Source organism: Bos taurus, chromosome 24 (assembly GCF_002263795.3).
Source record: "Bos taurus isolate L1 Dominette 01449 registration number 42190680 breed Hereford chromosome 24, ARS-UCD2.0, whole genome shotgun sequence".
Lineage (NCBI taxonomy): Eukaryota > Metazoa > Chordata > Mammalia > Artiodactyla > Bovidae > Bos > Bos taurus.
Genome location: NC_037351.1, coordinates 7,394,139 through 7,413,280, shown reverse-complemented (window position 1 = coordinate 7,413,280; position 19,142 = coordinate 7,394,139). Strand labels below are relative to the sequence as shown.

The 19,142-nt window shown below is 40.0% G+C and overlaps 1 protein-coding gene and 1 long non-coding RNA gene across 3 annotated transcripts in view; one reads left to right on the top strand and one right to left on the bottom strand.

Moving 5' to 3' along the window:
• Positions 1–14,734, top strand: part of DOK6 (docking protein 6) — a 416,940-nt gene extending 402,206 nt beyond the window's left edge. The window contains exon 8 of the mRNA XM_002697666.6: positions 7,047–14,734. Within this exon, the coding sequence (XP_002697712.1) occupies positions 7,047–7,186 (140 nt within the window). The 3' untranslated portion in view covers positions 7,187–14,734. The remainder of the gene's footprint in view (positions 1–7,046) is intronic.
• LOC101907606 (uncharacterized) lies at positions 762–7,191 on the bottom strand. 2 transcript variants are annotated; one of them, XR_009492694.1, is made up of 2 exons: positions 7,087–7,191; positions 762–1,827 (listed from the first exon to the last, which is right to left on the bottom strand). It is a non-coding gene; the product is annotated as an uncharacterized lncRNA (long non-coding RNA). The 2 variants fall into 2 exon arrangements; XR_239770.5 differs by lacking the exon at positions 7,087–7,191 and adding an exon at positions 7,004–7,072.
• Positions 14,735–19,142: the final 4,408 nt, after the last annotated feature.

Genomic DNA, 19,142 nt, shown 5'->3' with positions numbered 1-19,142 from the left:
CCCAACGCTGTCAAATAAGTATTTTTAGAAAATCTAAGAAGACATAATTTTGTTTGTGGTTATCAGAATGTTTCCCAGAGCTCTGAAAAATCAACCTAATCCTTACTAAAAGGAGAAGTTCAAGGCAAATTTCTTCATAGGATGAGATGAGAAATCAGATGTGTTGAGTGCTAAGCAGGTTTCTGGACACACACCCTCAAACTCATCTCAGAGTCCTCAGACTAAACATAAGCTCAGTGTGTATCCACTGCAGAATAAAACTGCACTGCATTCTATGAAAACCTGACAGTAAATTTTCAATCAACTTGTTTATTGCCCTCAATCTAGTCTTTTTTTTTTTTTTTGCAAACTTCCTCCTGCATAAACTTATGTGACATTCAATTTTTTCTATAATATTTCTGTCGTAAATCAAATCTCTAATTTATAACTCTCATAATAAATCTCATATACTATATAGGAAAGCACCACTCTCTTGGAAAAGTGTTTCTATGCATTCGTTTAAAATCTTTAGAGAAGAATTACAGCAAATGAAATTCTCCTTCTTCTCCTTAAGATGTCATCTTAAGGATGATCAGCTGATATGTATTCTTGTAATTACTTTGCAGGCAATTAATGTGACTAGATAGTAAATGTGTTAAAATGCTTCAGATACTAGTTCTGCAGATCTCAGCTTAAACTGGGCACACCCTACTTCATGATCCTTAATAGTTCTTTGATTGCTAAAACTTTCTATAAATACGTTCAAAATGGAAACAAAGGTGTATCAATATGTAACTCATTTATATTAAGAGAGAAGAAGATGGCATCCCACTCCAATATTCTTGCCTGGGAAATTCCATGGACAGAGGAGCCTGGCAAGCTACAGTTCATGGGGTCATAAAAGAGTTGGACACAACTTAGCAACTAAACAAATTTATATTAACATTATATTAAAAATTTATACCTAAACTCTTGAAAATAGCAATGAAAAATTTATAGCTCAAAAACTAAATATATCTACTTTTATTTTTATAATATTGTCCCATTCCTTTTTGAGCACCATTAATACATTTTTTTCACATATTCTCTACTGTTTCAACTTTGATTATCCCATGTTAATATTTACCATTTTATTAGCTGCCACAGATTGCTTACAAATTCCACAGCTACTCAAATGCAGTCTGCTGACAGAGTTCAACTAAATTTTACTGTTGTAGAAAATTAATATCACAGCTGTATAAAATTAGATCCCAGTAGGTAATTAGAATACAAGAGAAATAAAATGTATGCAACAGGAATAAATAAATGGTACATCAACCAAAATAACAGAAGACTATTTTTGGTCTAGAAAATTTATGAAATGGGTATTAAAAAACATAATTCTGTATGAATCAAATTAAACCATCTTTAAAGCAAATTAAAGTATTAGAAGGATATTGTGTTTGATTTTTTTTTTTTCCCCAGCATGAGAATGCAGCTGCTAACTCATCAGTTTCTCATAACTGGAGGAGGGTACTACATAGGATTAAATACTATGCATTTTTCCATTCAAAATTTTCTAATCTTTAAAGAGATGAGTTGTGGAAGGCCCAGAGATTTGGATTCTGCCAGTGTGGGAAGGAAGGGATTCCAAAGATAAAGGGCATCCATCACAAACATCCAAGTCCCGGGAGCTGTCCGTCAGGAAATGAACAGCCGTGTGCCGCTTCTCAGAGACAGAGACAGAGGGAGAGGGAGTGTCTGAGATAACCATTGGCACGAGCCTCTAGAATCCAGGTGTTTTGGTTCCCAAAATCTTCAGAGAAGTCTACATCCCTCAGATGCTAAATGCATTAAAAGGCTGAGAACCTAAAAAAAAAAAAAAAAAGAATATTTAAATATCTACTTATGAAATAAGCCAAAAAGGTCCATCGTTTTGGGAGTGAAAGTGCCATTATGAATAACAAAAAATATGAATGTATACTAAAGAAAAGAGAACAAGACAGGGAAGGACAAAGGGAAAAGAAAGGTTTTTCAAATTAAAATTAGAGCAGCAGAATCTTTTTTATAATTTAGTAAGCTTGGAAGGTAAAGTAAACCTCAAATCCACAAAATAAAGCAGCAGAAAAGAGAGTGAAGATGGAAAAGACTGGGAAATTGTCAGAACAGTACTATAACATATAAATAATAGAAGGTTAGAAAAAGAACAAAGGTGGGAGAGAGAGCAGAGAAAAATGGTGGGAGGGAAATAATTAACAAAAATTATAATAATAATTCAGAAGTATTTCCCAGAAATGAGACACCTTTGTTCCTTGATTGAAAAAAAATCTCATAAAGCCTTTGGAAAAATACTCACACTGAGACTCATGAACCTCATAACAATGGATCAGTGGCAGGTGTTACTGCAAAGGCTTTGCTTCTCCTCAGTAGCCGGCTGTGAAGACTGAACTGGTGGGCTGCATGTGTGTACCACAGAATACCCTGCTCTCAGTGTTAATCCTGTGTTACACACACACGAATGTAATACACTATGAGACTGTGCTATCATGAATTAACACAGTTAAAACATGATCCTATTGACAGAAACTATTACAACTGCCATTATACACTTGAGGGACAGAAGAGTCGAGGAACAGAGCGAGAACTCAAAGCCACGTCCTCTTCCGTCAGAGCTAACACGATCAACCATCGCACAACACAGGATCCTCAGGGCATGAACCAAGAGAGATTCACAGTGAATTAAAAAGCTGAAGATAGTAGAGGAAATTTATGAAAATGTAAAAACAACTTGTAAGAAAATATTTTAATAATGTGATAAAGAAAGACTTATTTCAAGACACAAAACCAGAAACCACAAACACTTGACTACAAAATTTAAACACTTAATTGTAGCAAAAAGAAATTAAACAAGATGCAATTTTTTATCCTTCAGGTTGGCAAAAGTTTTTAATCTAATAATCCAGATCTATCTAACATTAGGATAAAAAGTATTTTAATACCCTCTAGGTGGGAATGTAAATTAGTGTAATGCAAATTGACAGTTTATATCAGAAACATGGTGACATGAAACCTTTAAAATTTTCCTTTTTTGATAATTGAAGATGAAAAATTACACGTTATATTTAATCATTTTATGTAATCTTAAAGAATTTCGGTAGCAAGTACAAATACCTCCCAGAGAAAAAGTCAAGAGAATAATAATCCCTGATCCCCTGGAGGAGGGCACGGCAACCCACTCCAGTGTTTTTGCCTGGAGGCTAGTAGGCTACAGTCCTTGGGGTCGCACAGAGTCAGACACGACTGAGCACAAGGCACCGGAGGGGAAGTTTAGGAAGAACTGAAATAGAGTCTCTGTTGAGTGGAGTGAACAGGTCTATTCCAGCAAGTTTTTAATTTAAGCCACAAAGTTGATTTCTGTTTTTTGTTTTGTTTTCATCAACAGTGTCTAGGGGCAGAATTCAAATGAATGTTGAGAAAATGATTAATTATTTCTCTCTTTTCTTCTCATACTCATTGTTGCCAAAATCAAACAGCATTTATTAAGCATAAGTTCAGCTCGGATTGAGGTATATTATTTTTGTGATAAGTATTAAATAACATCAGTTATCAACTGTCTGTAAAGACATGATTGAGGTAAGAAAAATTCACCATTTCATTTCCAATTAGACTAGAAACTGTAGAGGAGATGAAGAAATCTTCAAGATGACTGAATGAGAATATTCAAAGCCTGTCATAATAAGGACAGCACACTGCGATGATGGAGAAAGTATAGACACTGAATAGGAAGTCAAACAGAAGTGTGGATACACTCAGCATAGAAAGAAGGGGGGAAACTATTAGGCACCTACCACCCCAGGTGTCTTCCTGTATGTTGTTTTGTTTGAAAGTATATGTGTGTATTCAGTCATGTCCAACTGTTTGTGATCGCAGGACCCCTGCCAGGCTCCTCTGTCCATGGCATTTTCCAGGCAGGAATACTGGAGTGGGTTGCCATTTCCTCCTCCAGGGGATCGTCCCGACCCAGGGATCTAACCCGGGTCTCCTGCATTGCAGACAGATTCTTTTCCCATTGTGCCACCTGGGAAGCCCATGTTGTTTTGTTTAACCCTCAAAATGCCTTAGGAAAGGGACTTCCCCGGTGATCCAGTGGTTAAGACTCTGTGCTTCCACTGCAGGGGGCAAGGGTTGGGGTTCGATCCCTGGTTGGGGAATGAAGATCGTGCATGCCACATGGCGTGACCCCCCAAAAAAAAATACCTTAGGAAAGTGTGTTCTGTCTGTGCAAGAAAATGAGGCTCCAAAAGGGACAGTAGGGCTGGATTTGAACTCAGGGCTGTATGTTTCCGTTGAGGGGACGGCGGGTCTGCACAGTCTGGGGCAGGGGTCACTGTGACGGCTGGACTGACGTGTACAGCCCTGGAACCAAGCCCGTGGGCCGCGCTGGCATCCTGCCTCGCTCCCAGGCCACACTGGCTGCACACACCCTGCCCTGGATGTCTGCTGCTGCCTGTCCCTGTCTAAGGAGCGTCCCAAAGCAGCTGGTGGACCCCAGAAACTCAGGGACCGTGGTTTCCACTACTTTGTCTTCCCTGTGGAATCTTGAACTGTTTTAGTAGCTGCTTGGCAAATGTTTCTTAAATGACTGAAGTTTTACACCAAGATTCCAGGGTCAAAACCCGGAATGCGTGGGCAAAGACGCTTCTATCTTCACAACTCCAACCTTGGCCTTCAGGCCACAGGTAATGTGAATTAAAGGTGTGCTCTCACACTGCTCTCTTTCAGATATTTCTATTTTTTTTAAGTAACAGTGTAAAACCAAGGCCAGTAACATGTCTTAACATTAGGGCTTCCAATTGGTTTTTGCTCATGAATGCCAGTCTCGCCTCCTACAAGAACTATGAATTATCATCCAGCAAGTCAATGGTGAGATAAGGAAGCAAACTGTAAAATTTTAAGCGAAGTTTCCAATATCAGGTCAGTGTATCCTAACCCTGTCATACAAGCAGCATGTAAAAAGGCCACCTCCTTAGGGAAGTCTTCACTGACTGCCCCTATGGTGGCCCTACTGGAGGAGGGCCCTCATGGCATCTGTTTCTTGCTATGATGACAGACTTGTTATTGTCTAGTCGCTAAGTCATGCCTGACTCTGCGGCCCTATGGACTGTAGCCCACCAGGCTCCTCTGTCCATGGGATTCTCTAGGCAAGACTACTGGAGTGGGCTGCCAACTCCTTCTCCAGGGGATCTTCCCATCCCAGGGATGGAACCTACATCTCCTACAGTGGCAGGCAGACTCTTTACCACTGAGCCACCGGGGACGATGCATTTAACATGTATGAATTTAATTGATACACACTGATTTCAGACTCAAAAAGCCATATTATACCACTGCTGTCATACAGACCGTGCAGAGAAGGAACCGACATACCCAGACACCAGTAGTCTCTCAAAAGCAGTTACAGCTGGTCACGCGGGGCCAGCTCCCTAGCCCCTACTCCTGACCTCGCCTCTGGTGGCTCCATCTTACCCCCTACACCCGGCTTCCCTTTCCTCACGGCATCTTCACGGTCCGACAGGAAAGAGAAGACACGCTCAGCTGAGGTTTTATGGGAATGTAACGACGGGACCCACAAATGAGCTGTGGATCCAGGTACTGAGCCGATGAGGACGTGTGAGCGACAGGCAGGAGCAAGGCACCCCGCCACCCTCGGGCCTGAAGGAGCAGAGAGAGGAGACGGGGTTTCTGGACCCGGAGAGGCAGGGGAGGGAGTGGGAAGATCTGGACGCCGGGAGACGCGCAGGCTGGCAGGGGCGGTGGGGCCCTCTCCGCCCTGCCCCGCTCTGAGGCTCACCCAGAGAACCAGGCTAACAGTGCCCCTAAAAGGGTATTTATCTAGAACGGAAGGCTCCACTCTCACGATTTTTCTTAATGTTAGGAGATTCTGCAACTTTAATTAGCTTTTTATTATTACCCGATGCACCCGCATTTCCTCCCCAGATCTCAACAAGGATAGGGTTCTGAGTCGTCAGACACACCCGACGATGATGAGACTGGCTTTAAGCACGGAAGCTTGCAAAGGACAGCCCCACCTGGGAGTGAGCAGATTTTGCTCTTTCTGTGTTAACAGACCGTCTTCCCTGGGTTTCTCGCCACAGAGACCAGAAAACGTATAAACCAGACTCAGCACGTTTCTTGCTTTGTGTGACGCAGAAGCTCCGAGAGCACAGCACACCACCTCTATTCCATCTTCTCTGCACACTGAGCTCATCCATCAGATACTCATCCTCACGTGGGAAGAACAATCCTAACTCATTTAGAACACACACCTGGGAAGTCCACGAGAGGCCCGAGAACGCATCCTTTCTCCTGATGTTAGCATTCCACTAGTTTTCCAGTAATTACCTTTGGATTTTGCATTAAACAAAGTTCTCACTGCAGGGGTACATCTGTGCTATACAATCGTAGTTATAATTTTTTTTTAATAAATTTTCTGCAAGAGTTAGCTTTTAGACCACTCTAGATTCATGGGGTCGCAAAGAGTCGGACACGACTGAGCGACTGAACCGAACTGAATAACCATGGAGGTTTATCATTTGGGTTAATAACTGCATCATGAAGTGGGTACCATTACTCACAAACCCGGGGTACTGAAACGCTATCCCCCTGTGTATTTTTTCCTGATAACTGACACTGGTTAGGATAAAATGAAGTTGACTGCTCAAAAAGGTTTTAAGGAGTGTGTCATTCGTTCCTGTATGCTGAAAAGGGACCATCAAAGAAAAGAAAGCGTTTACAGGTTCTCCACCAAAAGCAGCTTTTGGTCGTGGGGGGAGATTCTGTGCTTTTGTTCCAAGATTGAAGGACAGTAGAAGTCTGAGATCCCTGGAAAGTTCTCCCTAGCTCTCCGGCATCCAGAATTTCTGATAGCACCCGGGTCCAAAACTGGGCCCTTAAGACCACATCCTAGCCACCCGCCAGGAACCAGCCGCTGGGCACTCGCTGCCCCTCGGAGCCAGCCCCTGGTGCCGAGCCAGCCCCCCAGTACCGAGCCAGCCCTCCGGTACAGCTCTCCTTCTGTGCCCCTCCAGGTCACGGGTTCGGGCCCTCAAAGATGTCACGTGCGCAGACCTTCCCCAGCTACGCCTCGGAGCAGAGCGAGGAGACGCAACCGGCCCTGTCGCGCTCCAGCAGCTACGGCTTCAGCTACAGCTCCAGCCTCATCCAGTGACACCCAGGGCGAGGCTGAGACCAGAGAGACCGTCTGTCCGGACCGCCTGCCTGCCTGCGGGGCGCGCGCCCTCTGCCTCCCGGAGGACCAACCGCAGGGAACATTGACCTGGGTCGGGTCTGGCCCCAGTCCCGGTAGAAGGTTCAAAACTGGAGTTCTGCTTCCTTGATTCTGTGGCTAAGTCCTTTATTTATTGAGTTTCTTGGGGTGGGGGTGGGGGGGGGGGTCGGTGTTTTACAAAAATAGAATCCAAATCGTCTGAACAGTCATTTAAATAAAATTCTTTGGGTCTGACAGCAGCAGGAACCTGGGCAGGGTGAGAAGTTGCCAAGCTGGACTGCACTGGACCTGGGTGAGGGCATTACCCCTGGCATTATTACTCTGGGCTCAGTCCCCCCATCTGATGAGAGGTCTGTCTTTGGGCAGAAAGGTGACCTGCCACAAGCTGTGTGGCTCGGAGAGTTTCAACAGGGACAAATTCAGTAAGCTCTACAAATGGTACCACAACTCTCCATATAAGTAAGCCCAGTGACAATTAAGGGAACACGAAATTTAGAACACTATTACCCAGGGCCTTGTAGCTCTATTCTGTGTGTGTGCTGTGTGTGTGCGTGTGTGTCTGTAGACAAATACAGATATGGATATTGCTGTATCCATCTATATCTAACACGTATATATCCATGTGTGCCGAGAGTGACAGGATATGCTCACTTAAATTGTTGAAAACTGTAATTTGGTGCATTAAAATTAAGATTGTTATGTTGAATAACTATTTTTAAAATAGTCCTGTAAAAAAAAAAAAAGGCTTCTTATTAGCAAAGTATTTATGTATTCACGTCTGCTCCTATGACAAACGGAGGCGACAATGTGAGAACGGGAAACTACTCTGGAAGCGAAGGGACCGGTCTGGCTGTCCTGCACATCACGTCACGGCCCTGTCTTTCCGTTTAAGTACCCCTTGTTGTTGATGATGTTTCTCCCTTGGGCCCCCTCTGAGCTACATGGGAAGATAGGGTGTGATCCCCAATCAGCTTCCATTTAACCTGGAGGAAATGAAGGACTCTAAATGACAATCTGATTAAGGGATAAAAATACACTTTAAAAGAACTCAGACATTTTGCAGTCAAAAGAAGAAGAGCATGGAAAGGATGGTAGGTATCATTCTTAAGTGTCAGAGATGCTATTCTCAGAGAGCCATCAGGGGCTTGTAATTACTACATAACCAGAATTGGCTGGGTTTTACTCTCATTTGACTGGATATGGGTTGGCTGGGATTATAAGAGAAAATGTATCCAACAACAACAAAAAGTTTTTTCATCCCTGAGACTAATGACAGACCTATAAGGTTTAAAAGGAAGTGGTGATTCCCACATGAACTGGGGAAGTTTGGCTAATTCAAGTCAACATAGATATTTTTTTCTAGTTTGGAGTTTACTTAAGTAAAAATAAAAATCATTCTGCCTGAATTGTCTGATGCCACATGCCTAAGATGGTCAGCTCCCAACATTCCAAGGTGGATTTAAAGAACCATGATCCTAGTCTTGTAAGATGAAAACCTGATGTTTTTTTCAATATCAAAATTGTTTAAGCTTTCAGAGTTAGTCTATTGAAAGGGTACCTGATTTGCTGACCTGTGATAAGACTTTTTCATCCATGGCCATAGCTTGAATGCAGATTGACAGTTCATTATAGACAGTTACTACTAGATAAAAGCAGTATCCAGTCCCTCCTTGATAAATTTCACACTTATAGCCACTACCTAGGCTCTCCACATCTCTCAGATGAGTTTGAAAATGCCATCAAGATGCTAATCATAAGAGTTAATGTGGCTGTGAAAAATAATTATCCTAAGCTTTCAGGGGTAAAAAGAAAATTACTCAAACGCTCTGCGCTGTGACTTTTGCTGACACAGCAGAAGAGCAGAAGACTGGTTGCTGATGTTCATACAGCCTTCCCTGAAGTCCCAGCTTCCAGGGTTGAACACCTCCTAATTACTTGAGCACGTGGCATTTGCATTGGAAATGCCATTAAAGAAACACATCAGAACGACTCCTGGCTGAGACCATTTGAGCCCAGCTCCTAGTGGTGCCGCGTTCACAGCAAGCCTCCTGCGGCTCACTCGGTCGAGCTGTTGCCTAGAGACCCCAAGTTTCTACAAGGGACTTAGGGGAGACCCTCAGAGGTCCTGGTTTACGTCTCAGCTTTATTAATGTGCCAGCAGTACAGAAAGCAGGTCTGGGGAGGCGGGCGGGAGGGGGAGATTCTGCTGATTAGACGAGTCTGCCCTTGTGTCTGTTTGGCGGGAGACATGATACCTGCATGAAGTAGTTTCCAGAACACCATTTGCTTGTGATCATTACCAGTGAGTGTAACAGGGGAGTCCCAAAGATCAGGCATAACCTTGGGCCAGTTCATTCAGAGAATCATGTCATAAAGAGTCAGTGAGAGAGAAATTTCCTTCCTGTGTCGTTAACTCAATCTCATCACGAGAATAATGCTATAAAAGATTTCATGGTAAATTTTTGGAGACTTATTCTAGCCTACTCCTCTAGCTATACTTAAAATTGTAGCTAAGTCAAAACTGTTAAATGAACAGATAGAACAATTTATATTAACCTAATATACTTGGCATAAGGCAATGCACATTGTAATCAACATGACAAGCAGATAAATGTTCTACACAAACCAAAGATGAAAAGTTACTGAACCAGTCTGCTGGAACTTTGTAAAGCCAGAACCATAGCAGTCAGAAGAGGGGTCATAGGCGTGTATCCAGCTCACTCGAGGTTGTAGGTTTTTGACTGAAGATGCCTCTACATTTTGCATTTCTCTGCCTTCAGAAACTATCTTCTTCTTTAATATACATGTGACTTTTTCATCGTGAGGTAGTGACAGTTACGAACCAAAAACATCTTTTGACTCCTTCTGAAACTCAGATGGCTTTCCATCCAGTTGTAGACAGGTGGGTGAAGGTGGTCAGAAGTCCCACATTGGGTTGGAAGAAACCCATGGTCAAGGAACCCAACACAAGTCACAAAGGCTCTTCTGAGCTCAGAGAAAGCCTGGAAGACACACATACTTCATGGAAAGATTATCTGAAGGGATTTATTTTTTTATGTCCCTGTTTTTTCTTCTGATAATATTAATTGCTGTACACACGACCAAGCCATGAGGTTATATTTATTCAGAAAAGTACAAAATAACTGTGACCCGATGGTTTTCTATCCTGGTGGGAGTGAAAAGAAAACATTCCTTTCACTTATTCATCAAATGATACTAGGCACTCAGAACTAAATTGTTTATGCAATAAATACTTATGAACGAGTAGGTTTTGGCCACTACCGCCATTTGAACTTAATGAAATAAGAAATACCTATTTACTTATATGTTAGGGAAGATGCTGTTTGATAGAGCATGTGAAATAAAGTGAAATGTATTTATTAAAAGTAAACCTCACCTTTTTCACCAAGTAGTGAAAAAGTGCTAGTCCTTGTATCTTGTACAGTTTTCCTCTGTCTTCACTGGGCAGTTATGTTTTGAAAATAATTTATCACCTATAAAATGATTAACCACGTATTCTTTTTGTCCAGCATAGAAGCAGTGGATGGATAAATAACTTTACACTGTTAGTAGTTTTTACAAATCCAATTTATTGCATGTGGTATCTTTAGAGTAGATATTAAAAACATAAAAATTGATGTCTGCCCCTCATTCTTTGGCCAGAATCTCAGAAAATCAGTAAAAAGCATGAGTACCTTCCTCCCTAGATTATTTTAGCCATTTACTAAAATGGATCACTAATGCTACAGTGAAAAGAAGCTGAGAAAATTATATTCTTGTAAACAAAATTATAGTCCAGATTTTATTTTTAAACACAGCGCAATATATGTGCAGTCTACATTCAGTGGGGCTGAACTTAGGCCTCTAACACTTTGTGTCTTATAGCAAATATACTGAAAACTGCTCAAAGTGAAAATTAGACATTTTCTCCAAATCGAACATGACTTTGAATACCTTGCAATTTTAAATTACTTTACCAATCATTAATATACTTTACAATCCCCTGACCTTGGCCTCCTCAAAATAGATAAAAATGTGCCCCTGGACCTGTGTTAATAATTACAGTAGGTGATATGCCACATGAATGCACTTCTAGCCCATGTAATGTGTGGAGTGCAGTGTCGGCTAGAGGCGGGCAGAACAAGATGGCGGGACGAGTCAGGAGAGCCACAGTTCAGACAAAATGACAAAGACTGCAAGGAAGTGTCCAGCATGACCCCAGGACTTCTGTCTTCACATTCTGACCTCAGTTCTGTGTCACAGATGTGGCCTTTACTAGTGTCACCTCACACTAAGTATGCAATTGAAAGAAGACTTCGGTTTATCAGGTTTTGAAGTTACCACAGAAAGACAACACGTATCAAGTGTGCTTCCTTTGGTTTAGTGAAAATTATTGCACACAAAAGAATGTGTATCACAAAACACCCATGGTTAAACGTCTCTTCAGTAACACAAGGATCATCTCTGTACTGTCAACCTCATTTGAGTTTCAACACGAAGGTGTATTAGCCACGACACTGCCTGGGGGCTAATTAAAAGGTCAGTAGCCTCACGTGTGTGTTCCCTATAGTGTATTGGAAAGAGTCACCCACTTTTGCTCTCTGAAATGACCACAAATCCTCCCTTTCTTACCTGAGAATGTGGATCTTTGTTGTACATTTCTACAACTATTACAACTTAGTGGAGACACAGGATACTTCTTGGGGAAGTATCGTTAGATGTTAGATGTCCTTTCTAGATAGATGGAATGCTAGCCAGCTCTGAAAGCAATCACGTAGAAGAACATTTCCACTTTATGCTCTGCTCAGGAGAAAACCCAAACCTGTTGGTATTGTAATTCATGTAAAGGCAAAGAAATGGTCAGGAACAGTTCTGCCTCGTTCCAGGCTTCTAATCCAGGAATGCTTCCTTGGCTCCATGGCGTCTCCCAGTTAGACATGGTGGGAGCTGAGAAATGCTGCGTGGCCTCTAAGTAAATAGGCCCTTGCACGTGTAAGTGTCTCTCCCTGTTTTTCAGATGTTTCTAACTCTTCCTGAACCCATCACCACTAGTTCAATAGAAAGGCTTGATGAGGCAATTCATTAGACTGGTTGTAGGTCATGAGTGATTAGGATAAGTTTTATTACTTTTATATTATCACTGAGTTCTTTGTTGGAAATCCAGATTTACTTATCCTAATGTGATAGTTAAACAAAAAAAAATTAAGTAGATGTCTATGTTTTGTATTCCTACTAGTTCATCATATATATTTATGATTATTGTTTTGGGCATCTTTATCACTCTGTAGCACTTTGTCACATCTTTGTTAGATAATAATATCCAGGCTACATTTTTTTCCTGGGAACTCAAAAAGCTTCCATTTTCAACTGAAATTTGGGGAATGGCATTTTTTTACATTAAAATACCTTACATATCAAGCTTTTTCTTACACACTTCAGTAGGCAATTATTTAAATTAACTTTAGATAAGTAAATAAGTTAAATTATTACATAATATGAAAAACACATTTTACTTGTGATTTTCATACACTTTTCTCTTGTTGAAGATTTTAACATCTTGTATACACTTAAAGGAGAGGAAAAATACATTTGTAATCAAAATACACCAACTTTATTCTACTAATTCTACCTAGTAAGTTTTTATTTTGCTTTGTTTTCTCTGCCTGCTATTGTGGTTTGAAGAAAAATGACTGGATTTAAATTTTCTAATAGTTATTTTGGTAGGTTTAGTAGCTGACACAGTTAGCTTTTTCAGTCCATGCTCTGATTTTAGGATGGTTTTAAGGAACATAAATTCAACCCTTTTTGTAGACACAGAATTGTGAGTCAAATGGCACAAGGTCTCCATGCTATCTCTGTAGTTGTGTTCATGCTGGAACTTAATTACTATCTTAACACTCAAATGATCCACATAAGATAAGAGTTGCTTATTTTCAGGAATCTGACATTTAAAACCTAAATCAGGAGAAAAAGAAAACTTGTTTTTTTTAAAGTCACTGTAGGATTTCTCTCAAAAAAATTATGAGAGGGTTTTTATGGTGTTTCAATATCGTTAACTATTTGACAGAAGCTGAAAAGTCAGGAAAAGTGAAAATGACAGGGGTATCTTAATATTAAATATGAATTAGAAATTAGTATGATTGATATAGGTTGATAAATAATTTGATTAATAAAATTTAGATTTACATATATATTGTATAATTCAAGGAACAATGCTTTCTTTTATCAAAAATATATATGGCTGTATCAGTGGGCAGAGTGGAGCAAAATGGAGCTCCCACTTTGTGTGACAGCCTGAATAGAATTTCTTTACAGTTATGATACAATTATTTTAGTTATAGCAGGCAGTATATAAATCATAGCAACGAATCAGCCTACCCCTTGACAATAAATAATGCATGAAAGCCAGTATCATCTTTACTGAAGATGACAGGAGACCTCCTGGGACCTGCAGAGAACCTCTTACTCTCTCCACACACACACAGTTTTGACTTTTTACCTACTCTCTATGTTCCACTACAATGATCTTTTTCTTAGGTCCACACAGAATTATCCCATCTTGTAAATTCCTCACCCCTATGAATCTTCAAACTATATTAAATTATGTGCTATATGTTTCCTTTATGTAAAACTCTTTTAAATTAATTTATATATACTTTGTGAAGTTTTATACTGTACATTGTAAACATATGTCATTTGTCATTGATTCCATTTACTGTTTATGAGCATTTTGGTAAATAACTGGACACTAGGCCCTTGTTAAGAAATAAAATATCCATTGCAAATTTGCTTCTATTGGAAAATATGTGATTTGACATCCTTTATCTTGAATCACAATTTATCCCAGATAACAGTTTGGGGACATCTGTACTTAACATTGGGCCACCTTTGGAAAAGGAACGCAAATAAAGAGCTGTCCCTGGAAACTAAATGTGAATTTCTGGCAGAACAGAAAATATTATTATAATGCGGCAATAATAAAATTAGGAAATTAAATTATTTAAAAATCTGTCTGTGTGATTATTCCCCTTGAAAATACATGAAATGCATAGCTCAAGAATTACCACTTTCTGAATTCATAGTTTCTATATCTCAATTCTTAATAGAGAAAACTTATTAACATCTTACTCATAATTTTAAGAAATTTACAAAAGATATGACTACCAGGAAGATGTTATAGTTGCACAGTATTAAAATTTCCCCCACCCCACTGTAAAAAAGAAAAAGCAGTTCAAGAATACAATTTTGCATGATCAAGATTTTGAACATCTAAATTGATGGTTTTTACTCACAAAGTATTTGATATTGCTGGAACTGTAATAGTATATGATTTCCTTAATTTTTGTTATTGTGTGGTGAGCTGTAACTATGTAATTAAACAGAATTTTGACAATCACATTCTGCTGACCTTTAAAATGTCACTTATTCCTTCACTTACTGGCTTGCTATTTTCAAAATAAAGTAAAAGAAGGCCTTTATTAAATGTAAGGTTACTGAGAATTTATTATGCATTTCCAGTGTTTTCCTAACTCTGGTATAATATAATTTTTATTAGGTTGACTCTGGTTTGACAGAATCATAGAATATTAATGTTGAAAATGACACTGGCAATCAACACATTTACTAGTGAAGCCATATCCAGAATTTTTAAGTGGCTTTCACAGTGTCAGACAACTAGAAAACAGCTTTCCTCCAGAACTATGCTCATTCTCTAATAAATAAAGAAAATTATTGAAAACGAGCATGTGGTAGAAAAGGATTGAATATCCAAAGTGAAATGTGTGTGGTCATGACTGTGCTAGACATCAGTGGCTTTCTTTACTACTTTCTCTCTCGCAACACAGAATCCTTTGTGACTTGGATTTAGACTTGCAGAATCTCTTTCTCAAACTTAATCTTTAAATATTAGCTGGGCATTTCTTATTCGCTATTACCAAATTAGTTAGGAATATTTTTGTCCTTTTATAGAGTCGGCTTTATAGAGAGAAAGTGAAGCTTCCATAATATCATAGAAATCAAAATGGGAGAGGAAGCTTGAATTACGAGGTCAGTCATAGTGCTGAAATGTCCTGCTCCAAGCAGGTCTGGACAAGGTCATGAATTGGAGGAAAGCAATGAAAAATGTATGATTGTTTTCAATTCTGTGCAGCCAGTAGAAGGCTGGCAAACGCTTAGGAGGGTGATGGTGGTGCAAACACTCCTTCTTTCTAAATGCTGAACGAAACAGCTTCTTCTGTCTATGACTTCCATGTGCTTTCAGAACAAACTGATGTGAACTTGATGGAGTTTTCTTTCCCTTTCTGTCACTATTAAAATCATGGGGATCATGTTTACTGGGGAAAGTGTATGAAAATTACAAAAGCTTGTATAAGTTTAGAGCCAACATAAGACATTGAATAAATGCAGGTCAGAGGGTACAGCCCCAAAGCAATTACTATGCTATTTTTGTAATGTACCAAAAACCAAATCTGGTAATTCTCCCAAGATGGAAAAACTGCTATCTTTATTTCCAAGTATGCAAGAAAAATGTTAGACCAATATACCTAATTTTGATATCCATATGGTAATTTTTAAAATCAGTGTTTGAGCAAGAACTAGAGTATTTAAATATTCATGGAAACATGAATTATCCTAATATCTAGGTATTTTAGGAAGTCAGGCTTGATTTGTATAATCGCAAAGGCCAGTCAGTGGGTAAGTACTTCCTGAACACTTGCTACCAACAGAACGTGAGTACAGGGCAGCCCCTACCTCTTGGCTCTTGTTCTCGCCTCCTTTGAAAATACTCTTGATACACATCAGTGCCAGGTGTGAGCTCTGATGGCAAAGCGTGTGGCTTCCACAGAAAACCTGAGATGACTAGAAATAAGGGCACAGGGAAAGGAAGAAGGACCAGCCTCATCAGGCTCCCCAAATCCCTTTCTCTAAACTGTTTCTCTGCATTTCCTCCTCCCCCACCCTCCCCCTCCTTCCCCTCCTTTTCCACCTTCCTTCCCCTCCTTTGCCATCCTCTCCCCCTCCTCCCCCTCCTTTCCCACCCTCCCCCTCCTCCCCTTCCTTTCCCACCCTCCCCCTCCTCCCCCTCCTTTCCCACCCTGCCCCTCCCTTCCCATCCTCCCCCTCCTTACCCACCCTCCCCCTCCTCCCCCTTCTTTCCCACCCTCTCCCTCCTCCCCCTTCTTTCCCACCCTCTCCTCCTCCCCCTCCTTTTCCACCCTCTTTTCTTCTCCTTCCCTTCCCACCTTTCCCCTCCTCTCCCTCCCTCTTCCCCCGCCTCCTCTTCCTTCTTTTCTATCCCTCTCTCTCTAAATATTTAGACCCACCTTTTTTTTTAATCACAGGAAATTATTAAGCAACATAGTCTAACATAACTCCAAAATTACTTCTTGCTATTTCAGTCATATAAATTTTGTTAAACCACTTTTTCTAAAATTCCCTATTCCTCCTGACGCAAATATGTACATAAGACAAATACACACTCTCCATCACTTTCTATGTTTGTGTGAATTTTACAGAGACCTGTTCTACATACCTAATACTCTTCTGAATATTTGCAAACTTTGATTATAAGGTAGCTAAAAGAAAAAAAAAACCTACTATCTCAAAATTTAATTTTAAGAAACATTAACTGAATCTTCTAAGAGCTGGGTATTCAAAAGAGAATAAGACTTGGATCCTCCTTTAAGGAACTCATTATTTAAGGAAATGGATGCATTTCAAGTCATGAAGCAGGTATATTCAGTTTAGCGCTGTTCAGCTAATGTCCCTTGATCCTTCCTTGTTTCAATATTCATTAAAAAAATGTTTTAAGTACCTTGCTATTTTTGAAGTTTATAGTTTTTTAACAAATACATTTTTATTTCAGAGACGTAAGTAGAGTTTGATATCCAAAATGATAAATATTAGGGCCATTGGGCTCAGTTGCTTCAGTCACGTCTGACTCTGCGATCCCATGGACTGTAGCCTGCCAGGATCTTCCATCCATGGGATTTTCCCAGCAAGAATCCTGGAGTGGGTTGCCAAGTCTTCCTCCAGGAGATCTTTCCAGCGCAAGGATTGAACCCACGTCTCCTGCGTCTCCTGTATTCCAGGTGAATTCTTTACTTCTGAGCCATCAGGGAAGCCTATTAGGTCCATTAGCCAGAAATAATCCATTTCGCTCACTCTAACTACAGCCACCTCACTGTCAGGATATAATCTAAAGTAACAATGCCACAAAGGAGCTATTGGAAATGTTCTGCTCAGCTGCCCACCCCCACCCCCTTCCTCACCATTGGTCCCTCTTCCTGAATGCTGACAGGGAACGACATGCTAAATTTTAAATTGCATGGACCACTGAGAGTTCTAAGGAATGTAACTAAAATAAACCATCGTAAATTTAGAAATAGTAAATGGTAGGACTAGGTATGACACAGGAAAGCTTGTCCACTGCTACTTTTAACACTGTGCACAACTTAGACGGGGTGATATTTGATATCTCAGGTAAAATCAACATTGCCTATAGTACAAACTGTTCACTACATACATGAACAAAATGTAGAAATTCCATCCTTTGTGCTACATTTGTCCTTCCCAGCTCTTCAATATAGACGTAAGATGTATATTTATCCAAGAGGCACTGTAGCCCCAAAGAGACTTTATATTATGATGTGTGATATTTTAAGCAATAATATTTATATGCTATATTTAACTGAGTGTTTAAGTTGGGCTGATGGGTAGAGGTGGGAGCATTATTTTGAATGAGTCAGAACACTGTGAGCTCTCAAATAATTTAGGTCATTGCTGATGACTCTTGAGTAAAAGACATCATCTTTGTCTTTTTATTTCCTGTCTAGACACCATCTCTTCCTAAAGCTTAAATGACATGTGATTCTTACAGTAACCACTGGTGGTCATTATTAATGTTGTTCTCTGATCAGGAAGTGATGGTAACAGGACTTGGGCAGTAGTGGGTTGTCTGTTTTTCAGTCTAATAGAAATGTTCAACTTCAATACCACTCCATTAACATGTAAAGAGAAAGAGGGTAACGTTTTAGAAGAAATTGTTCAGTAATCTATTGAGAAAAATCTTTGCAGTGTTTTGGTTTATGGCCCTATGGAGTGAAGAAGCTATAAGGCAACTGTGATGGGTCTATTGTTCATGTTAAAGTGACTCTCTCACCCATTTATAAAAGCATATAACTAACTAGGACTGTGTAACTCCAGATGTATGGACTTTCTCAGGTTGCCATTCTGTTTTGTTTGCCTTGCCTTCCATTGTGTGTTTCTTGCATGAACACCTAATGTTCATAGATACACCCCGATCACGCTGTGACTGCCTTCTTTTTTCTTAGCCAGGCATTCTTCTGACTCTCGTTTACCTTTTGTGCAACTAATCTTTAAAATAAATTAATACTTAATACATGTAACCAGGGAAACACTTTCCTGACTCACATTTCATTCATTTTAGTAGAATCCAAAAAAAAAAAAAAATCATTAAGTCTGGTGCCTCAGACAGGCTGTGTTCTCTGGGTAGGTGTTACTGACAGGGCCTCTGACCTAGTTTTTGCTGCCTGGTAGACTTGACATGTTACTGTCTTTTTGTGACTTGAGATAGACTGTCTCTTTACTACCTTTTGTTTCTTTTTAATTTATCTTTAATTGGAGGATAATTGCTTAACAATATTGTGTTGGTTTCTGCCATACATCAACATGAATCAGCAATAGGTATACATGCATCCCCTCCCTCTTGAATCTCCCTCCCCTTTTGATTCTTTTTGGACTAAAAATTTAGGAGGCCTGATGTTGATGTGAATAGTCAGGGAAACTGAGTATGACCATATGATCCACACGAACCTTCCGATTATATTCTATGTTTTATTTGTGTTCAATTTTAATATGCCATAAAAATTTTTGT